The 16,207-nt window shown below is 33.4% G+C and overlaps 1 protein-coding gene across 5 annotated transcripts in view; it reads left to right on the top strand.

Moving 5' to 3' along the window:
• Nucleotides 1-16,207, top strand: part of LOC141659506 (uncharacterized) — a 36,027-nt gene that overhangs the window by 10,025 nt on the left and 9,795 nt on the right. For all 5 annotated transcript variants that reach the window (XM_074466404.1, XM_074466402.1, XM_074466403.1 and 2 more), the window contains 3 exons: nt 15,628-15,702; nt 15,810-15,887; nt 15,972-16,163. In XM_074466404.1, the coding sequence (XP_074322505.1) occupies nt 15,628-15,702; nt 15,810-15,887; nt 15,972-16,163 (345 nt within the window). The remainder of the gene's footprint in view (nt 1-15,627; nt 15,703-15,809; nt 15,888-15,971; nt 16,164-16,207) is intronic.

Raw genomic sequence — 16,207 nt, 5'->3', positions numbered from 1 at the left:
TGAATTAGATAGATTCAGATCTGAAAGAGGTTGACAATAAGTTCTTTCAAAATTGACTATCTGTCCCTTTGTTAGAGGTGTTCCAGAAATGTCTGCGATCGAGTAAATAGCTCTACGAACGAATGGATCAGATCGACTTGGAAAATGGGAAGATTTATACAAGTTATACGTTTCGTCACCACCACCTTGTGTAAAATCGTTAGGTATGAATATGTTAGATACCCGTGACTCGATTGGTGAAATAGTATCTCCCCCAAAAAGCATGTATTTTTTACCGACGCACAAAGAATTTTTTTTGTTGTGAATGAACAAGATATTGAGGAATTGTCCATACGTAAAATCATAATTATTGATACGGGCCTTTTCCACATAAAAAGAGAATCTTTTATTACAATAGAAGCAGTAGTGATGTGGATTATTCAAGAATCGAAGTCGATTTGCTTTATAAAAAGAAGATATTAATGAACTTCTACGAAATGGTTTCACGGGATTCAGCCAATAGTCTTGATCGTGAAATATCGTTGAGAAATAGGAATCCGTGTTAGCAAAGGATTTCCTACGATTATTTCTAGTATGGAATGAGTCAATCATCCACTTTGGTATGTTACTGAACAAAAACGGTGATATTGTTCCTCCATTGATCAAGAATTTTGATTTTTGGGAAGTATCATGATCATCCAATAAGAAGGGTTTCAATTTTTTCAAATGAACGATTTGAAGACTTATTGATTCTAACAACTGATTGCAGAGTTGATCATTCGGACCTTTCAATTCATAGATGTAGATCTCGGACCTATGAATGGGGATATTCCCGAAACTCACAAAGAAAAAAGTAAGTGAGCTAGACAAAAAGAAAAACAACTTGGACAAAAAAAGAAGTGACTTGGACAAAAACAAACGAAATGGCTTAGACAAACCTTTTTTGTCGATAACCTCAGACCAATCAATCGAATATTGATTAATCGAATATTGATTAATACGTAATCGATCGAACACTACTCGGAAACGGCTCTTCTGCTCAGAAACGAAATGGTCCAAATGTTCCTGGAAATTATTGCTCCCATTGGACCATTTGTATCTATATGCATCAGGATCCCGATTCATGGATCTCTCGGTTCGAGAAATCAAAATAAGAGGATCGAACCATCTCTTCTGACTCTTTTTCAAATTCGATAAATGTTGGTTGATCATATATTTCATTCTTGTTCTATGATTCAAAGTATCCTTTCCTATTTGATCCCTTTGAATTCTATATTCGAAGTTGCGATCGGATCTATTCATTAAAAAGAATCGATTCAATACATTTCTTATGTACTTATAGGCCCTAAACCCTAAACCCAAACCCCAAACCCCCCAAACCCCAAACCCCAAATTAATTAAAAACTTTTGATCAATAAATTCCTCTTTATAAACCATTGTAAGTAATGAAGAGTTTTCACCGAGTATTGTTGACGCTAGATGCACGGTCTGGTTCATGAACGACCAACTCCACTTACAGTTCTTCATATGATATTAATCCTGTGGTCTTGTATTCATCACAAATTACTATCATAATTTCTCCGTACTGACACTGTCCATTCAGAAATCTCTGTCACTAAAAACAAATTTGCTGACTTCAATGACACACTAAGGCTTGATCAGATAAATGAGTCTTCTTCCAGTGTTGACCATCAAAATTACAGATTAACATTTCTTTTTTCTTCTGACAGATAGAACTATCTGAGATTTCTGTAACAGCAAAAACTATTATTTACTTATTACAATATAGTTTAAGTTGATTAGGATCCTCGAACTACAAATAGGCTAAGTCATATGTCTTTCATATTGCTAGTATAAACAAGTGCACTATTTTATATTTCACCGAAAAATTATATAAATTTTAGACTACATGTGCGTAATCCATATATTATTTTTCAATCCACGATCTACTCGAGGTTATGTTGGAATATCAACGGGGACCATAGTTCTAGCGAACATGCCTGTGTTAGCTAAACTCCAAATTTAAAAATCAATATCTTAAATTTTATTTATTTTTAAAGTGCCTATAATATAATATTAATATTAATTTAAAATTTTCAAGTGCTATCGTCATATTTATATCAAATTTTGTCTTTAAAATATTTTTTAATTTTAAATCATAATTTATTAATACATAATATTTAAGTTCAAAATTATTTCAAATAATTGACTTAAATTTTATCCTATTATCTTCATAAAAAATTGCAAAGTAATATTCGACCCTCAAAATTCATCATTTCTATATTTTACTAAATTATATATTTTATACACATCTACAGTCACTTTTAAATAATACATTAAATTTTTATTGGAGTATTAAAATAAATTATATTATAAAAACAAAAACAAAAATAAAAAAAATGAAATTTTAGAGCTAAGATGCAGAAAAGAATAAACGAAGAAGAAAGTTCATTACAAGCAATCCCATACAATAATAAGCAATCCCATACAATAATTAAGATGATAACATACTTTATGTATCCAGAAACTTCCGGTATCGTTTTCATTTTAATTCACTGGATCCCACCTTAAACAACGACGTCGTTGCATATTATTTTTATCTCAAAACCCTTAAACTCAATTTTCCCCAATTCCACCTCTTTCCCCAATTCTCTATCTCAAAACCCAAAACCCTTCCGCCGCCGTGTGTTTTCCATGGATGCGGCAAGGGTGTTACTCAATCGATTTCTTCAGAGGTTTGCGGCTACAAATGATCGTCACCTATCCTACCGTCAAACTATCAACGCATTTCTAGCTGAACAAATGGAGGTGCTTCAACGAAGCAATGAGTTCGGTCCCGTTCCTTCAATTCAGTATGGAGAAATCTTTCGGTTCCGTAACCAGTTAATGCAAGTTAATGCTCGCTGGGTTGCACAATGACTTAATTAGAGGCATCTGCGTCAATCTTATGGGTATGCAACCTGTGTTGTGACTAAGTATCCTCCATCATAACTTCATAAATGAGGAAGGGTTTCCCATCATTGGTGGCGAGGGCGATGGAATCGCCGCGGGGCACAGAGTGGGCGTAAGGATCAATGATCATCAATGGTTATCTCAAGGGAACATAGGGATGCGAAATTCATTGTTGGGTGGATCTTTCGTGCGGCCAGTCTGTCACGGGCTTTTAAATGCTGCCCAGTCAAGATACACTTATCTGGGAGAAGTCAATTTACTTGATGAATATATTCTTGTAACTCCAGAGGAACGAATTGTTCCTCAATATGTTGTCAACCAAGCATCGCTTCAGGTAAAAAATTAAAAAAATTAAAGTTTCTGCATTCTTTGCATTTTTCACTTGCTCATTTTGCAGCTTGTTTTCAGGTTTTACCGCCAGCACACATGCTAGGGACGACAGCAGCAGAGCTACCACTCATTAAGTAAGAGTGTTATTTTATATTTATAGTCAACAAAGTTTATCTATTTAGGAAAAAACATCTATTTAGGGTAGAAGATTGCTATACTAGAAAAATCTTCCATGAGAAAAATCTTCCACCCCCTAGAGAAAGTTGCTATACTATTACAACTTCTGATTCACCTATTAAAAAGTTGCTATACTATTACAACTTCTGATTCACCTATTAAAAAGGTGAATCAGAAGTTGTAATAGTATAACAACTTTTTCTACGGGGTGGAAGATTTTTCTCATGGAAGATTTTTCTATTATAACAATCTTCTACCCTAAATAAATGTTTCCTAAATGGATAAACTTTGTTGACTATAAATATAAAACAACACTCTTACTTAAGGTAGCCGGAGCCTATGGTCTTGTCTACTCAGCTACCACTCAATGACTGCTGTCGCTGCCGCCCCTAGCATGTGTGCTGGCGGTAAAACCTGAAAACAAGCAGCAAAATGAGCTAGTGAAAAATACAAAGAATGCAGAAACTTTAATTTTTTTAATTTTTTACCTGAAGCGGTGCTGGGTTGACAACATATTGAAAAACAATTCGTTACTCTGGAGTTACAAGAATCTCTTCATCAAGTAAATTGACTTCTCCCTGATAAGTGTATCTTGACTGGGCAGCATTTAGAGGCCCGTGACAGACTAGCCGCACCAAAGATCCACCCAGCAATGAATTTCGCATCCCTATGTTACCTTGAGATAACCATTGATGATCATTGATCCTTACGCCCACGCTGTGCCCCGCGGCGATTCCGCCGCCCTCACCACCAGTGATGGGAAACTCTTTCTCATTTATGAAGTTATGTAGCGGATACTTAGTCACAACGCAGGTTGCATACCCCATAAATTTGATGCAGATGTCTCTAATTAAGTCATTTTGCAACCCATAGAGCATTTACCGGTTACGGAACTAAAAGATTTCTCCATACTGAATTGGAGAAACGGGACCGAACTGATTGCTTCATTGAAGCAGCTCCATGTGTTCAGCTTGAAATGCGTTGATAATTTGACGGTAGGATAGGTGACGATCGTTTGTAGCCGCAAATCTCTGAAGAAATCGATTGAGTAACACCCTCGCTACATCCATGGAAAACACACGACGACGGAAGGGTTTTGGGTTTTGAGATAGAGAATTGGGGAAATAGGTGGAATTGGGGAAAATTGAGTTTAAGGTTTTGAGATGAAAAAATACACAACGACGTCGTTGTTGAAGGTGGGATCCTGTGAATAAAAATGAAAACGATACGGGAAGCTTCTGGATACATCAAGTATGCTATCATCTTAATTATTGTATGGGATTGCTTATTATTGCATGGGATTGTTTGGAATGAACTTTTTTCCTCGTTTATTCTTTTCTGCATTTTAGCTCTAAAATTTTATTTTATTTATCTTTGTTTTTGTTTTTAAAATATAATTTATATTAATATTCCAATAAAAATATAATGTATTATTTAAATGTGACTGTAGATGTGAATAAAATATGTAATTTAGTAAAATATAGAAATGATGAATTTTGAGGGTCGAATATTACTTGGAAGTTTTTTATGAAGATAATAGGATAAAATTTAAGTCAATTATTTGAAATAATTCTTAACTTAAATATTATGTATTAATACATTATGATTTAAAATTAAAAAACATTTTAAAGACAAAATTTGATATAAATATGGCGATAGCACTTGAAAATTTTAAATTAATATTAATATTATATTATAGGCACTTTAAAAATAAATAAAATTTAAGAGATTGATTTTTAAATTTGGAGTCATTTTATTTTAGCTAAGACAGGCATGTTAGCTAGAACTATGGTCCCCGTTGATATTCCAACGTAACCTCGAGTAGATCGTGGATTGAAAAATAATATATGGATTACACACATGTAGTCTAAAATTTATATAATTTTTTGGTGAAATAGAAAATAGTGCACTTGTTTATACTAGCAATATAAAAGGCAAATGACTTGGCCTATTTATTTGTAGTTCGAGGATCCTAATCAACTTAAACTAGATTGTAATAAGTAAATAATAGTTTTTGCTGCAGGAATCTCAGATAGTTCTATCTGTCAGAAGAAAGAAGAAATGTTAATCTGTAATTTTGATGGTCAACACTGGAAGAAGACTCATTTATCTGATCAAGCCTCAGTGTGTCATTGAAGTCGGCAGATTTGTTTTGTTTTTAGTGACAGAGATTTCGGAATGGACAGTGTTAGTACGGAGAAATTATGATAGTAATTTGAGATGAGTACAAGACCACAAGATTAATATCATATGAAGAACTGTAAGTGGAGTTAGCCGTTAATGAACCAGACCGTGCATCGAGCATCAACAATACTCAGTGAAAACTCTTCATTACTTACAGTGGTTTACCAAGAGAAATTTATTGATAATTTTTTTTAATTAATTTGGGGTTTGGGATTTAGGGTTTTGGGTTTTGGGGTTTGGGATTTAGGGTTTTGGGTTTTGAGTTTGGGGTTTTAGGGTTTGGGGTTTGGGTTTTAGGGGTTTTAGGGTTTAGGGTTTGAGGGTTTGGGTTGCATATTTTTTTTATCTCAAAACCCTTAAACTCAATTTTCCCCATTTCCACCTATTTCCCCAATTCTTTATCCCAAAACCCTTCCGCCGCAGTGTGTTTTCCATGGATGGAGCGAGGGTGTATTGATTTCTTCAGAGGTTTGCGGCTACAAACGATTGTCACCTATCCTACCGTCAATGCATTTCCAGCTGAACACATGGAGGTGCTTCAACGAAGCAATTTCGGTCCCGTTCCTCCAATTCAGTATGGAGAAATCTTTCGGTTCCGTAACCAGTTAATGCTCGCTGGGTTGCACAATGAATTAATTAGAGGCATCTGCGTCAATCTGTCACAATGACTACTTGATTGAATCAAGAAATGAGAAATAAAGCAAGAACACAAATATAACAGTAATAAAGAAAAGTTCTTATCATTCCATAATAATCTTGGCAGCTTGTCAATCATACATATAAGACAGTAAGCAGGTGAAACAACCGACACGTGGCAGTTTATACACCACATCTAGATAACAACCGACACTAATGACTTGCCCACCACTCTAAAATAAAGTTTAACCAAAACGACATAGTATTGTGAATAATTAAAGGAAGCACTCCCGCCCTACTAAAACAGATAAATGTGACAATTTCCCCTCCTTACAACATATTTGAAATGGTTTCACGGGATTCAGCGTTGGCTAAACAAGATATTGAGGAATTGTCCATACGTAAAATCATAATTATTGATACGTGCCTTTTCTACATAAAAAGGGAATCTTTTATTACAATATAAGCAGAAGTGATGTGGATTATTCAAGAATCGAAGTCGATTTGCTTTATAAAAAGAAGATATCAATGAACTTCTATGAAATGGTTTCACGAGATTCAGCCAATAGTCTTGATCGTGAAATATCGTTGAGAAATAGGAATCCGTGTTAGCAAAGGATTTCCTACGATTATTTCTAGTATGGAATGAGTCAATCATCCACTTTGGTATGTTATTGAACAAAAACGGTGATATTGTTCCTCCATTGATCAAGAATTTTGATTTTTGGGAAGTATATCACGATCATCCAATAAGAAGGGTTTTAATTTTTTCAAATGAACGATTTGAAGACTTATTGATTCTAACAACTGATTGCAGAATTGATCATTCGGACCTTTCAATTCATAGATGTAGATCTCGGACCTATGAATGGGGATATTCCCGAAACTCACAAAGAAAAAAGTAAGTGAGTTAGACAAAAAGAAAAACAACTTGGACAAAAGAAGAAGTGACTTGGACAAAAAGAAACGAAATGGCTTAAACAAACCTTTTTTGTCGATAACCTCAGACCAATCAATCGAATATTGATTAATACGTAATCGATCGAACACTACTCGAAAACGGCTCTTCTGCTCAGAAACGAAATGGTCCAAATGTTCCTGGAAATTATTGCTCCCATTGGACCATTTGTATCTATATGCATCAGGATCCCGATTCATGGATCTCTCGGTTCGAGAAATCAAAATAAGAGGATCGAACCATCTCTTCTGACTCTTTTTCAAATTCGATAAATGTTGGTTGATCATATATTTCATTCTAGTTCTATGATTCAGAGTATCCTTTCCTATTTGATCCCTTTGAATTTCATATTCGAAGTTGCGATCGGATCTATTCATTAAAAAGAATCAATTCAATACATTTCTTATGTACCCATAGGCCCTAAATCCTAAACCCCAAACCCAAACCCCAAAACCCCAAACCCCAAACCCCAAATTAATTAAAAACTTTTGATCAATAAATTCCTCTTGGTAAACCACTGTAAGTAATGAAGAGTTTTCACTGAGTATTGTTGACGCTAGATGTACGGTCTGGTTCATGCACGACTAAATCCACTTACAGTTCTTCATATGATATTAATACCGTGGTCTTGTACTCATCTCAAATTACTATCATAATTTCTCCGTACTAACACTGTCCATTCAGAAATCTCTGTCACTAAAAACAAAACAAATCTGCTGACTTCAATGACACACTGAGGCTTGATCAGATAAATGAGTCTTCTTCCAGTGTTGACCATCAAAATTACAGATTAACATTTCTTCTTTCTTCTGACAGATAGAACTATCTGAGATTCCTGTAACGGCAAAAACTGTTATTTACTTATTACAATCTAGTTTAAGTTGATTAGGATACTCGAACTACAAATAGGCCAAGTCATATGCCTTTCATATTGCTAGTATAAACAAGTGCACTATTTTCTATTTCACCAAAAAAATATATAAATTTTAGACTATATGTGCGTAATCCATAATTATTTTTCAATCCACGATCTACTCGAGGTTACGTTGGAATATCAACGGGGACCATAGTTCTAGCTAACATGCCTGTGTTAGCTAAACTCCAAATTTAAAAATCAATATCTTAAATTTTATTTATTTTTAAAGTGCCTATAATATAATATTAATATTAATTTAAAATTTTCAAGTGCTATCGTCATATTTATATCAAATTTTGTCTTTAAAATATTTTTTAATTTTAAATAATAATTTATTAATACATAATATTTAAGTTCAAAATTATTTCAAATAATTGACTTAAATTTTATCCTATTATCTTCATAAAAAATTGCAAAGTAATATTCGACCCTCAAAATTCATCATTACTATATTTTACTAAATTATATATTTTATACACATCTACAATCACTTTTAAATAATAAATTAAATTTTTATTGGAATATTAATATAAATTATATTATTAAAACAAAAACAAAAATAATTAAGATGATAACATACTGATGTATCCAGAAGCTTCCGGTATCGTTTTCATTTTAATTCACTGGATCCCATCTTAAACAACGACGTCGTTGCATATTATTTTATCTCAAAACCCTTAAACTCAATTTTCCCCAATTCCACCTATTTCCCCAATTCTCTATCTCAAAACCCAAAACCCAAAACCCTTCCGCCGCCGTGTGTTTTCCATGGATGCGGCGAGGGTGTTACTCAATCGATTTCTTCAGAGGTTTGCGGCTACAAACGATCGTCAACTATCCTACCGTCAAACTATCAACGCATTTCCAACTGAACACTTGGAGGTGCTTCAACGAAGCAATCAGTTCAGTCCCGTTCCTCCAATTCAGTATGGAGAAATCTTTCGGTTCCGTAACCAGTTAATGCATGTTAATGCTCGCTGGGTTGCACAATGACTTAATTAGAGGCATCTGCGTCAATCTTATGGGTATGCAACCTGCGTTGTGACTATGTATCCGCTCCATAACTTCATAAATGAGGAAGGGTTTCCCATCATTGGTGGCGAGGGTGACGGAATCGCCGCGGGGCATAGAGTGGGCGTAAGGATCAATGATCATCAATGTTTATCTCAAGGGAACATAGGGATGCGAAATTCATTGTTGGGTGGATCTTTGGTGCGGCTAGTCTGTCACGGGTCTCTAAATGCTGCCCAGTCAAGATACACTTATCAGGGAGAGGTCAATTTACTTGATGAAGAGGTTCTTTCAACTCCAGAGGAACGAATTGTTTCTCAATATGTTGTCAACCCAGCATCGCTTCAGGTAAAAAATTAAAAAAATTAAAGTTTTTGCATTCTTTGCATTTTTCACGTGCTCATTTTGCTGCTTGTTTTCAGGTTTTACCGCCAGCACACATGCTAGGGGCGGCAGCAGCAGAGTTACCACTCATTGAGAGGTAGCTGAGTAGACAAGACCATAGGCTCCGGCTACCTTAAGTAAGAGTGTTGTTTTATATTTATAGTCAACAAAGTTTATCCATTTACGAAACATCTATTTAGGGTAGAAGATTGCTATACTAGAAAAATCTTCCACCCCTTAGAAAAAGTTGCTATACTATTACAACTTCTGATTCTCCTATTAAAAAGTTGCTATACTATTACAACTTCTGATTCACCTATATTTTTCTTATGGAAGATTTTTCTAGTATAACAATCTTCTACCCTAAATAGATGTTTCCTAAATGGATAAACTTTGTTGACTATAAATATAAAACAACACTCTTACTTGAGGTAGACGAAGCCTATGGTCTTGTCTACTCGGTGCTGCTGCCGCCGCCGCCCCTAGCATGTGTGCTGACGGTAAAACTGAAAACAAGCAGCAAATTGAGCAAGTGAAAAATGCAAAGAATGCAGAAACTTTATTTTTTTAATTTTTTACCTGAAGCGGTGCTGGGTTGACAACTTATTGAAAAACAATTCGTTCCTCTGGAGTTACAAGAATCTCTTCATCAAGTAAATTGACTTCTCCCTAATAAGTGTATCTTGATAAGTGTATCTTGACTGGGCAGCATTTAGAGGCCCGTGACAGACTAGCCGCACCAAAGATCCACCCAGCAATAAATTTCGCATCCCTATGTTCCCTTGAGATGACCATTGATGATCATTGATCCTTACGCCCACTCTGTGCCCCGCGGCGATTCCGCCGCCCTCACCACCAATGATGGGAAACCCTTCCTCATTTATGAAGTTATGGAGCGGATACTTAGTCATAATGCAGGTTGCATACCCCATAAGATTGATGCAGATGCCTCTAATTAAGTCATTGTGCAAACCAGCGAGCATTAACTTGTTACGAAACCGAAAGATTTCTCCATACTGAATTAGAGGAACGAGACCGAACTGATTGCTTCATTGAAGCACCTCCATGTGTTCAGCTGGAAATGCGTTGATAGTTTGACGGTAGGATAGGTGACGATCGTTTGTAGCCGCAAACCTCTGAAGAAATCGATTGAGTAACACCCTCGCTGCATCCATAGAAAACACACGGCGGCGGAAGGGTTTTGGGTTTTGAGATAAAGAATTGGTGGAATTGGGGAAAATTGAGTTTAAGGGTTTTGAGATAAAATAATATGCAACGACGTCGTTGTTTAAGGTGGGATCCAGTGAATGAAAACGATATCGGAAGCTTTTGGATACATCAAGTATGCTATCATCTTAATTATTGTATGGGATTGCTTATTATTGCATGGGATTGCTTGAAATGACCTTTTTTTTCGTTTATTCTTTTCTGCATCTTAGCTCTAAAATTTTATTTTTTTATTTTTGTTTTTGTTTTTATAATATAATTTATATTAATATTGCAATAAAAATATAATGTATAATTTAAATGTGACTGTAGATGTGAATAAAATATATAATTTAGTAAAATATAGAAATGATGAATTTTGAGGGTCGAATATTACTTTGCAATTTTTTATGAAGATAATAGGATAAAATTTAAGTCAATTATTTGAAATAATTTTTAACTTAAATATTATGTATTAATAAATTATGATTTAAAATTAAACTAGATTTTGTAAATTATAATTTTGAACTTAAATATTATGTATTAATAAATTAGGATAAAATTATGATTTTATAAATACAGGCATGTTAGCTAGAACTTTGGTCCCCGTTGATATTCCAACGTAACGTCGAGTAGATCGTGGATTGAAAAATAATATATGGATTACGCACATATAGTCTAAAATTTATAAAATCTTTTGGTGAAATAAAAAATAGTGCACTTGTTTATAGTAGCTATATGAAAGACATATGACTTAGCCTATTTGTAGTTCGAGGATCCTAATTAACTTAAACTAGATTGTAATAAGTAAATAATAGTTTTTGCTGTTACAGGAATCTCAGATAGTTCTATCTGTCAGAAGAAAGAAGAAATGTTAATCTGTAATTTTGATGGTTAACACTGGAAGAAGACTCATTTATCTAATCAAGTCTCTGTGTGTCGTTGAAGTCAGCAAATTTGTTTTTAGTGACAGAGATTTCCGAATGGACAGTGTCAGTACGGAGAAATTATGATAGTAGTTTGAGATGAGTACAAGACCACATAATTAATATCATATGAAGAACTGTAAGTGGAGTTAGTCGTTCATGAACCAGACCGTGCATCGAGCATCTACAATACTCAGTGAAAACTCTTCATTACTTACAGTGGTTTACCAAGAGAAATTTGTTGATCAAAAGTTTTTAATTAATTTGGGGTTTTAGTGGTTTAGGGTTTAGGGTTTTTTTGTTTAGGGTTTGGGGTTTGGGGGTTTAGGGTTTAGGGTTTTAAAACCTAACAAAAACAGATAATAGGTTCCAAATAGGTTGAAATTTAAACCTAACAAAAACAGATAATGATGAAAGATAGTTGTTTTGAGTTTCTGTTCCAAATTTAGATAGATAAAACTACAATTAGTTTACGAAGAAGAGTAATAACATTTGACTGAGTAAAGAAAATGTGTTCAATAAAAAAATGGTTCACTCAAAAAATAAGAGAGCGATTCACTAAGAAAAAACGTTATAATTATTAAAGAAATGTATAAATATACACATATTTACATTATTATATATGATAAATGATTAACGAGCAATTTGTAGAATATTGTTCTAACCAATTATTTCCAGTATTTTAATAAATTGTTCAATTAATCCATATATTTTAAGTTCTTTAGAACAATATTATAACGCCGATGCGAAGTGCGGTTAAATCGACTCAATCTATTTTTTTAATTTTATAGATTGTCTCAATCTATTTTTTAAATTTATAGAATTTTAAATACTAATAAATAAAAAAAATCGTTAAACATCTTAAAAGTTGAATAGGTGTTCGAATTTATAAAGGTGAAGAGTGCAAAATAGTAGATAAAACTTATAATTAAAAGTTTTATTGGAAGTTGAATAGATGTTCAAGTTTATAAAGGAGAATAGTTCGAATTTATAAGTATGACATATAATTAACAATTATATTGGTAGTGTAGGAGTTTGAATTTATATAGGAGGATAATTCGAATTTTTAAGGAATACATATAATTAAAAGTTCTATTAGAAGTAGAATATGTGTATGAATTTATAGAGGAGAAGAGATCGAATTTATATATATCTATACCATACTATTATATAAAAGCTGAAACATTAAAAGTTTTGGTGCTCCCTCCGTTCCTAAAAACCTTTTCTGTTTACTTTGGACACGTTTGCCAACACACACTTTTGATCGTTAATATCTTGAATTCCGTATTAGTATTAAATAAAAAAATTTCACTGTATTAAAGTACTCATAAATACGAATCCAACAAGATCACTCATGACTATATTAGTTCTATATAGATTAGTTGTAAATTAGTAATTTGTCTCATGTTATGAACAATCCCGACATTCCGAATGGGAAAAGTTTTTCGGTACAGAGGGAGTACCTGTTTTTGGTACTTTGTGGATAAATAAATACACCTAAAATAAATAATAACATAATATAATTAATGGTAATTACTTTTACTTTTTCACATTTACTTTTAGTTGAAGATATAACCTTTTATAAACACCTAAAAACATTAATCGTATCATATCTTTCAATCATTAATATTTCCTTTCGAATTAAAATACGTTACCTTTTTAATTTAAAACAAATCTTACAATCATTAATATATACCCGAAAATATCACACCATATTTTGCAATTATTAAGAAAATATATTAAAAATCGTATACATTGTTGTTTATAATAAGGAAACATTAGAATAATCCGTAAACATGAGTATATTAAATTATATCAAATTAAAATTATTAAATATAATAATTATATAAAAATATAATTGTAATATTAAATAAAATTTATAACATAATACAAGAAACCAAACCGATATAATTGTAATTAATATTTATAAGCTACTCCCTTCGTCTCTTTAAACGTTGCTCGTTTGACTAAAAACACGGGTTTTAAGAAAGTGGATAATGAATATTATTTTTTTATGGAGTAGTGGGTATTAAATATTGTTTTTAAGAGTAGTGGGTATTGAATATTATTTTTAAGGAGTAGTGGGGATTGAATATTGTTTTTAAGGAGTAGTGGGTATTGAATATTATTTTGGGAAATTCTTGATGGTACACTCATAGAATTGGCTTTTCTCAATGGTACCATCGCATTTTTGACTTCTACCAGTGGTACACTCGTACTTTTAATTTACTCTCCATGGTACACTCGTGTACTTTTGATTTACTTTCTATTGATTTCAGACTGTAAAATAAATTATATATTTGAAATCCTTGCGAAAACTTACATAAAATAGACCCTTAAATCATGTAAAACAGAGTCAAAATGAGTGAGATATTAATGATCAAAGTTTGGTTATGAAGTTTGAATTTATCTCAAACTGCACTAATATTTGTAGTCAAACTGCACTGTTTTTCTGCAATTCTGCCATGTTTTTGCAGTTAAACTGCACTAATATTTGTGCAATTCTGCTCTTCTGCTGTCAAACTGCTCAGTTTCTACAATATGCTATTTTTTTAATGAAACTGCATTGATTTATGCTCATAATTTGTAAGTTGCATTGTTGATTATGTTCTACGATTTCACTATAACTGTTATTCATTAGTTGTTACATAATCACAATTCAGAAGTACATTACTTCCTTATTTTCTTTCTACTCTTTAATATGTATTCTTTAATCTTTAGTGTGCATTCTTTTTAGGTACTCATCTATACAACATCTATGTACATTATATATATTATATTTAATTATTAATAATATATATTTTTGCCGACTAGTCGACTAGTACGAGTCGACTAGCCAAAGGTCCATCGACTTGCCTCAGACTTGTAACGTGACAACCATGTTTAATAAGTTATAATGCAGTTGATGAAAACAAATAAATTTTATATAACATTACAACCATTTTGTCCATCAAAAACCTTAGTCTCTTGTAGATTAACATAACAGGCTTGAGTTGTAATCGTGCTTTAGTGAGAAATATATTCTTGAGTATTCAAATACCTTTAACATCTTATCTTCTTTTGTACATAAAAGTCTAGGTGTGTGAAAATTGGATACATGAGTATTCAAATTACGGCCATTTCCGAAAACAACCCAGTACATATTTCTGCATCTGCAACTATGTGGTGTTATTTGGAGTGAACACATATTTGTACATAAAAGTCTAGGTGTGTGAAAATTGGATACATGAGTATTTAAATTACGGCCATTTCCGAAAACAACCCAGTACATATTTCTGCATCGGCAACTATGTGGTGTTATTTGGAGTGAACACATATTTTGGCAGAGAACATTATAGTGACATGGTGGCCGCTATTAGCTAAGACCTATCCAAGCAAGGTTACAAATGCACGGACTGCTGGATGGAAGTTTTTTGTGTAGTTAAATATTCAAAATGTTATTTTAACACATACATTAGACAATTAGAGACTGCAGATAAAATGTCAACCTCTTAAATCTTATTCTTATTGTGATGCCAAGGATTGCTTTTGGGTTTATTGCTGATCCTGATTCTTACTGGCATATTGTGCTCTTTGATTAAACAGTGGATGTTATGTGAATTCATTTGTAGCATGAATTACAAAGCTTTCTCTCATAATTGAATTTAGCTAGTTAGTGACGGGTAATGATAATAGACAGACTAACATGTTAGAACAGGACCACATGTCTGAGTTGAGTAAAAGCTTAACTGCTATTGACATTGTAAGACATATGACTCGACTCCAATTTGCTTCAACTTTTTTTTATAAAAGCCCAAATATTTTGGCACTAGGCCCAGGAACACTCGGGTTAGGCCCTGGCTCCAAATTGGGTCTTTTGGCCCTTTTTACTGTTATCAATGTTTAATGCACAATAATGCAGAGCTTTATGTTTCCATCTTCTGGCCTAGTTTTTTGTGTTGGGACTTATTTCAGTTTTTTTCTCTCAGAATGAGGACAGAACTGAAGTCGAGCTTAGATCAAAGTTGGGTGCTGCACTCGGTCGTTTTACCAATATATGGATTGTAAGTATTACCATATGTCAGAACATGGAATAGCAACATGGAATAGCGTATGAGTTGGCAACAAATTAATTAATTTAAGTAATTATGTTTTATTTTATGCTTTTCAGAAGCCCGGCTCTCGTGTTTTATATGCTGGAAATGTATGTGCACTTACAGTTTTAAATCTGTCTGATCTTGTTGGCTCGGTAAGTTTTGTGGTATCGTCATTTATCTCTATCGTAATGATTTGCCTGCTTCACTTATGTATTTCCTCTCTATTTCATTTGCAGGATGGTTTGGTTTATGTTGTGGGGTTCTCTGGTGGCGATGATGTTGTACACATGGCGGGGAAGAGGGAAAATGTTGTGACAATTGAAGAGAAATATCCATATTGCCATTGGCATTACCGCTTGCTTGTTGGGATGGTGGATGTAGTCTTCGGTGAGATTGATCACTGTCCTAATCATCCTCCTGGACAGCAGGTTCTGTACTGCCTCATAATATATTATTATCTCGTACTCTTTCG

The sequence above is a fragment of the Apium graveolens genome, chromosome 5, assembly GCF_009905375.1.
Source record: "Apium graveolens cultivar Ventura chromosome 5, ASM990537v1, whole genome shotgun sequence".
Lineage (NCBI taxonomy): Eukaryota > Viridiplantae > Streptophyta > Magnoliopsida > Apiales > Apiaceae > Apium > Apium graveolens.
Note: the sequence above shows the minus strand (reverse complement) of the source record. Positions and strands in the feature narration are given on the sequence as shown.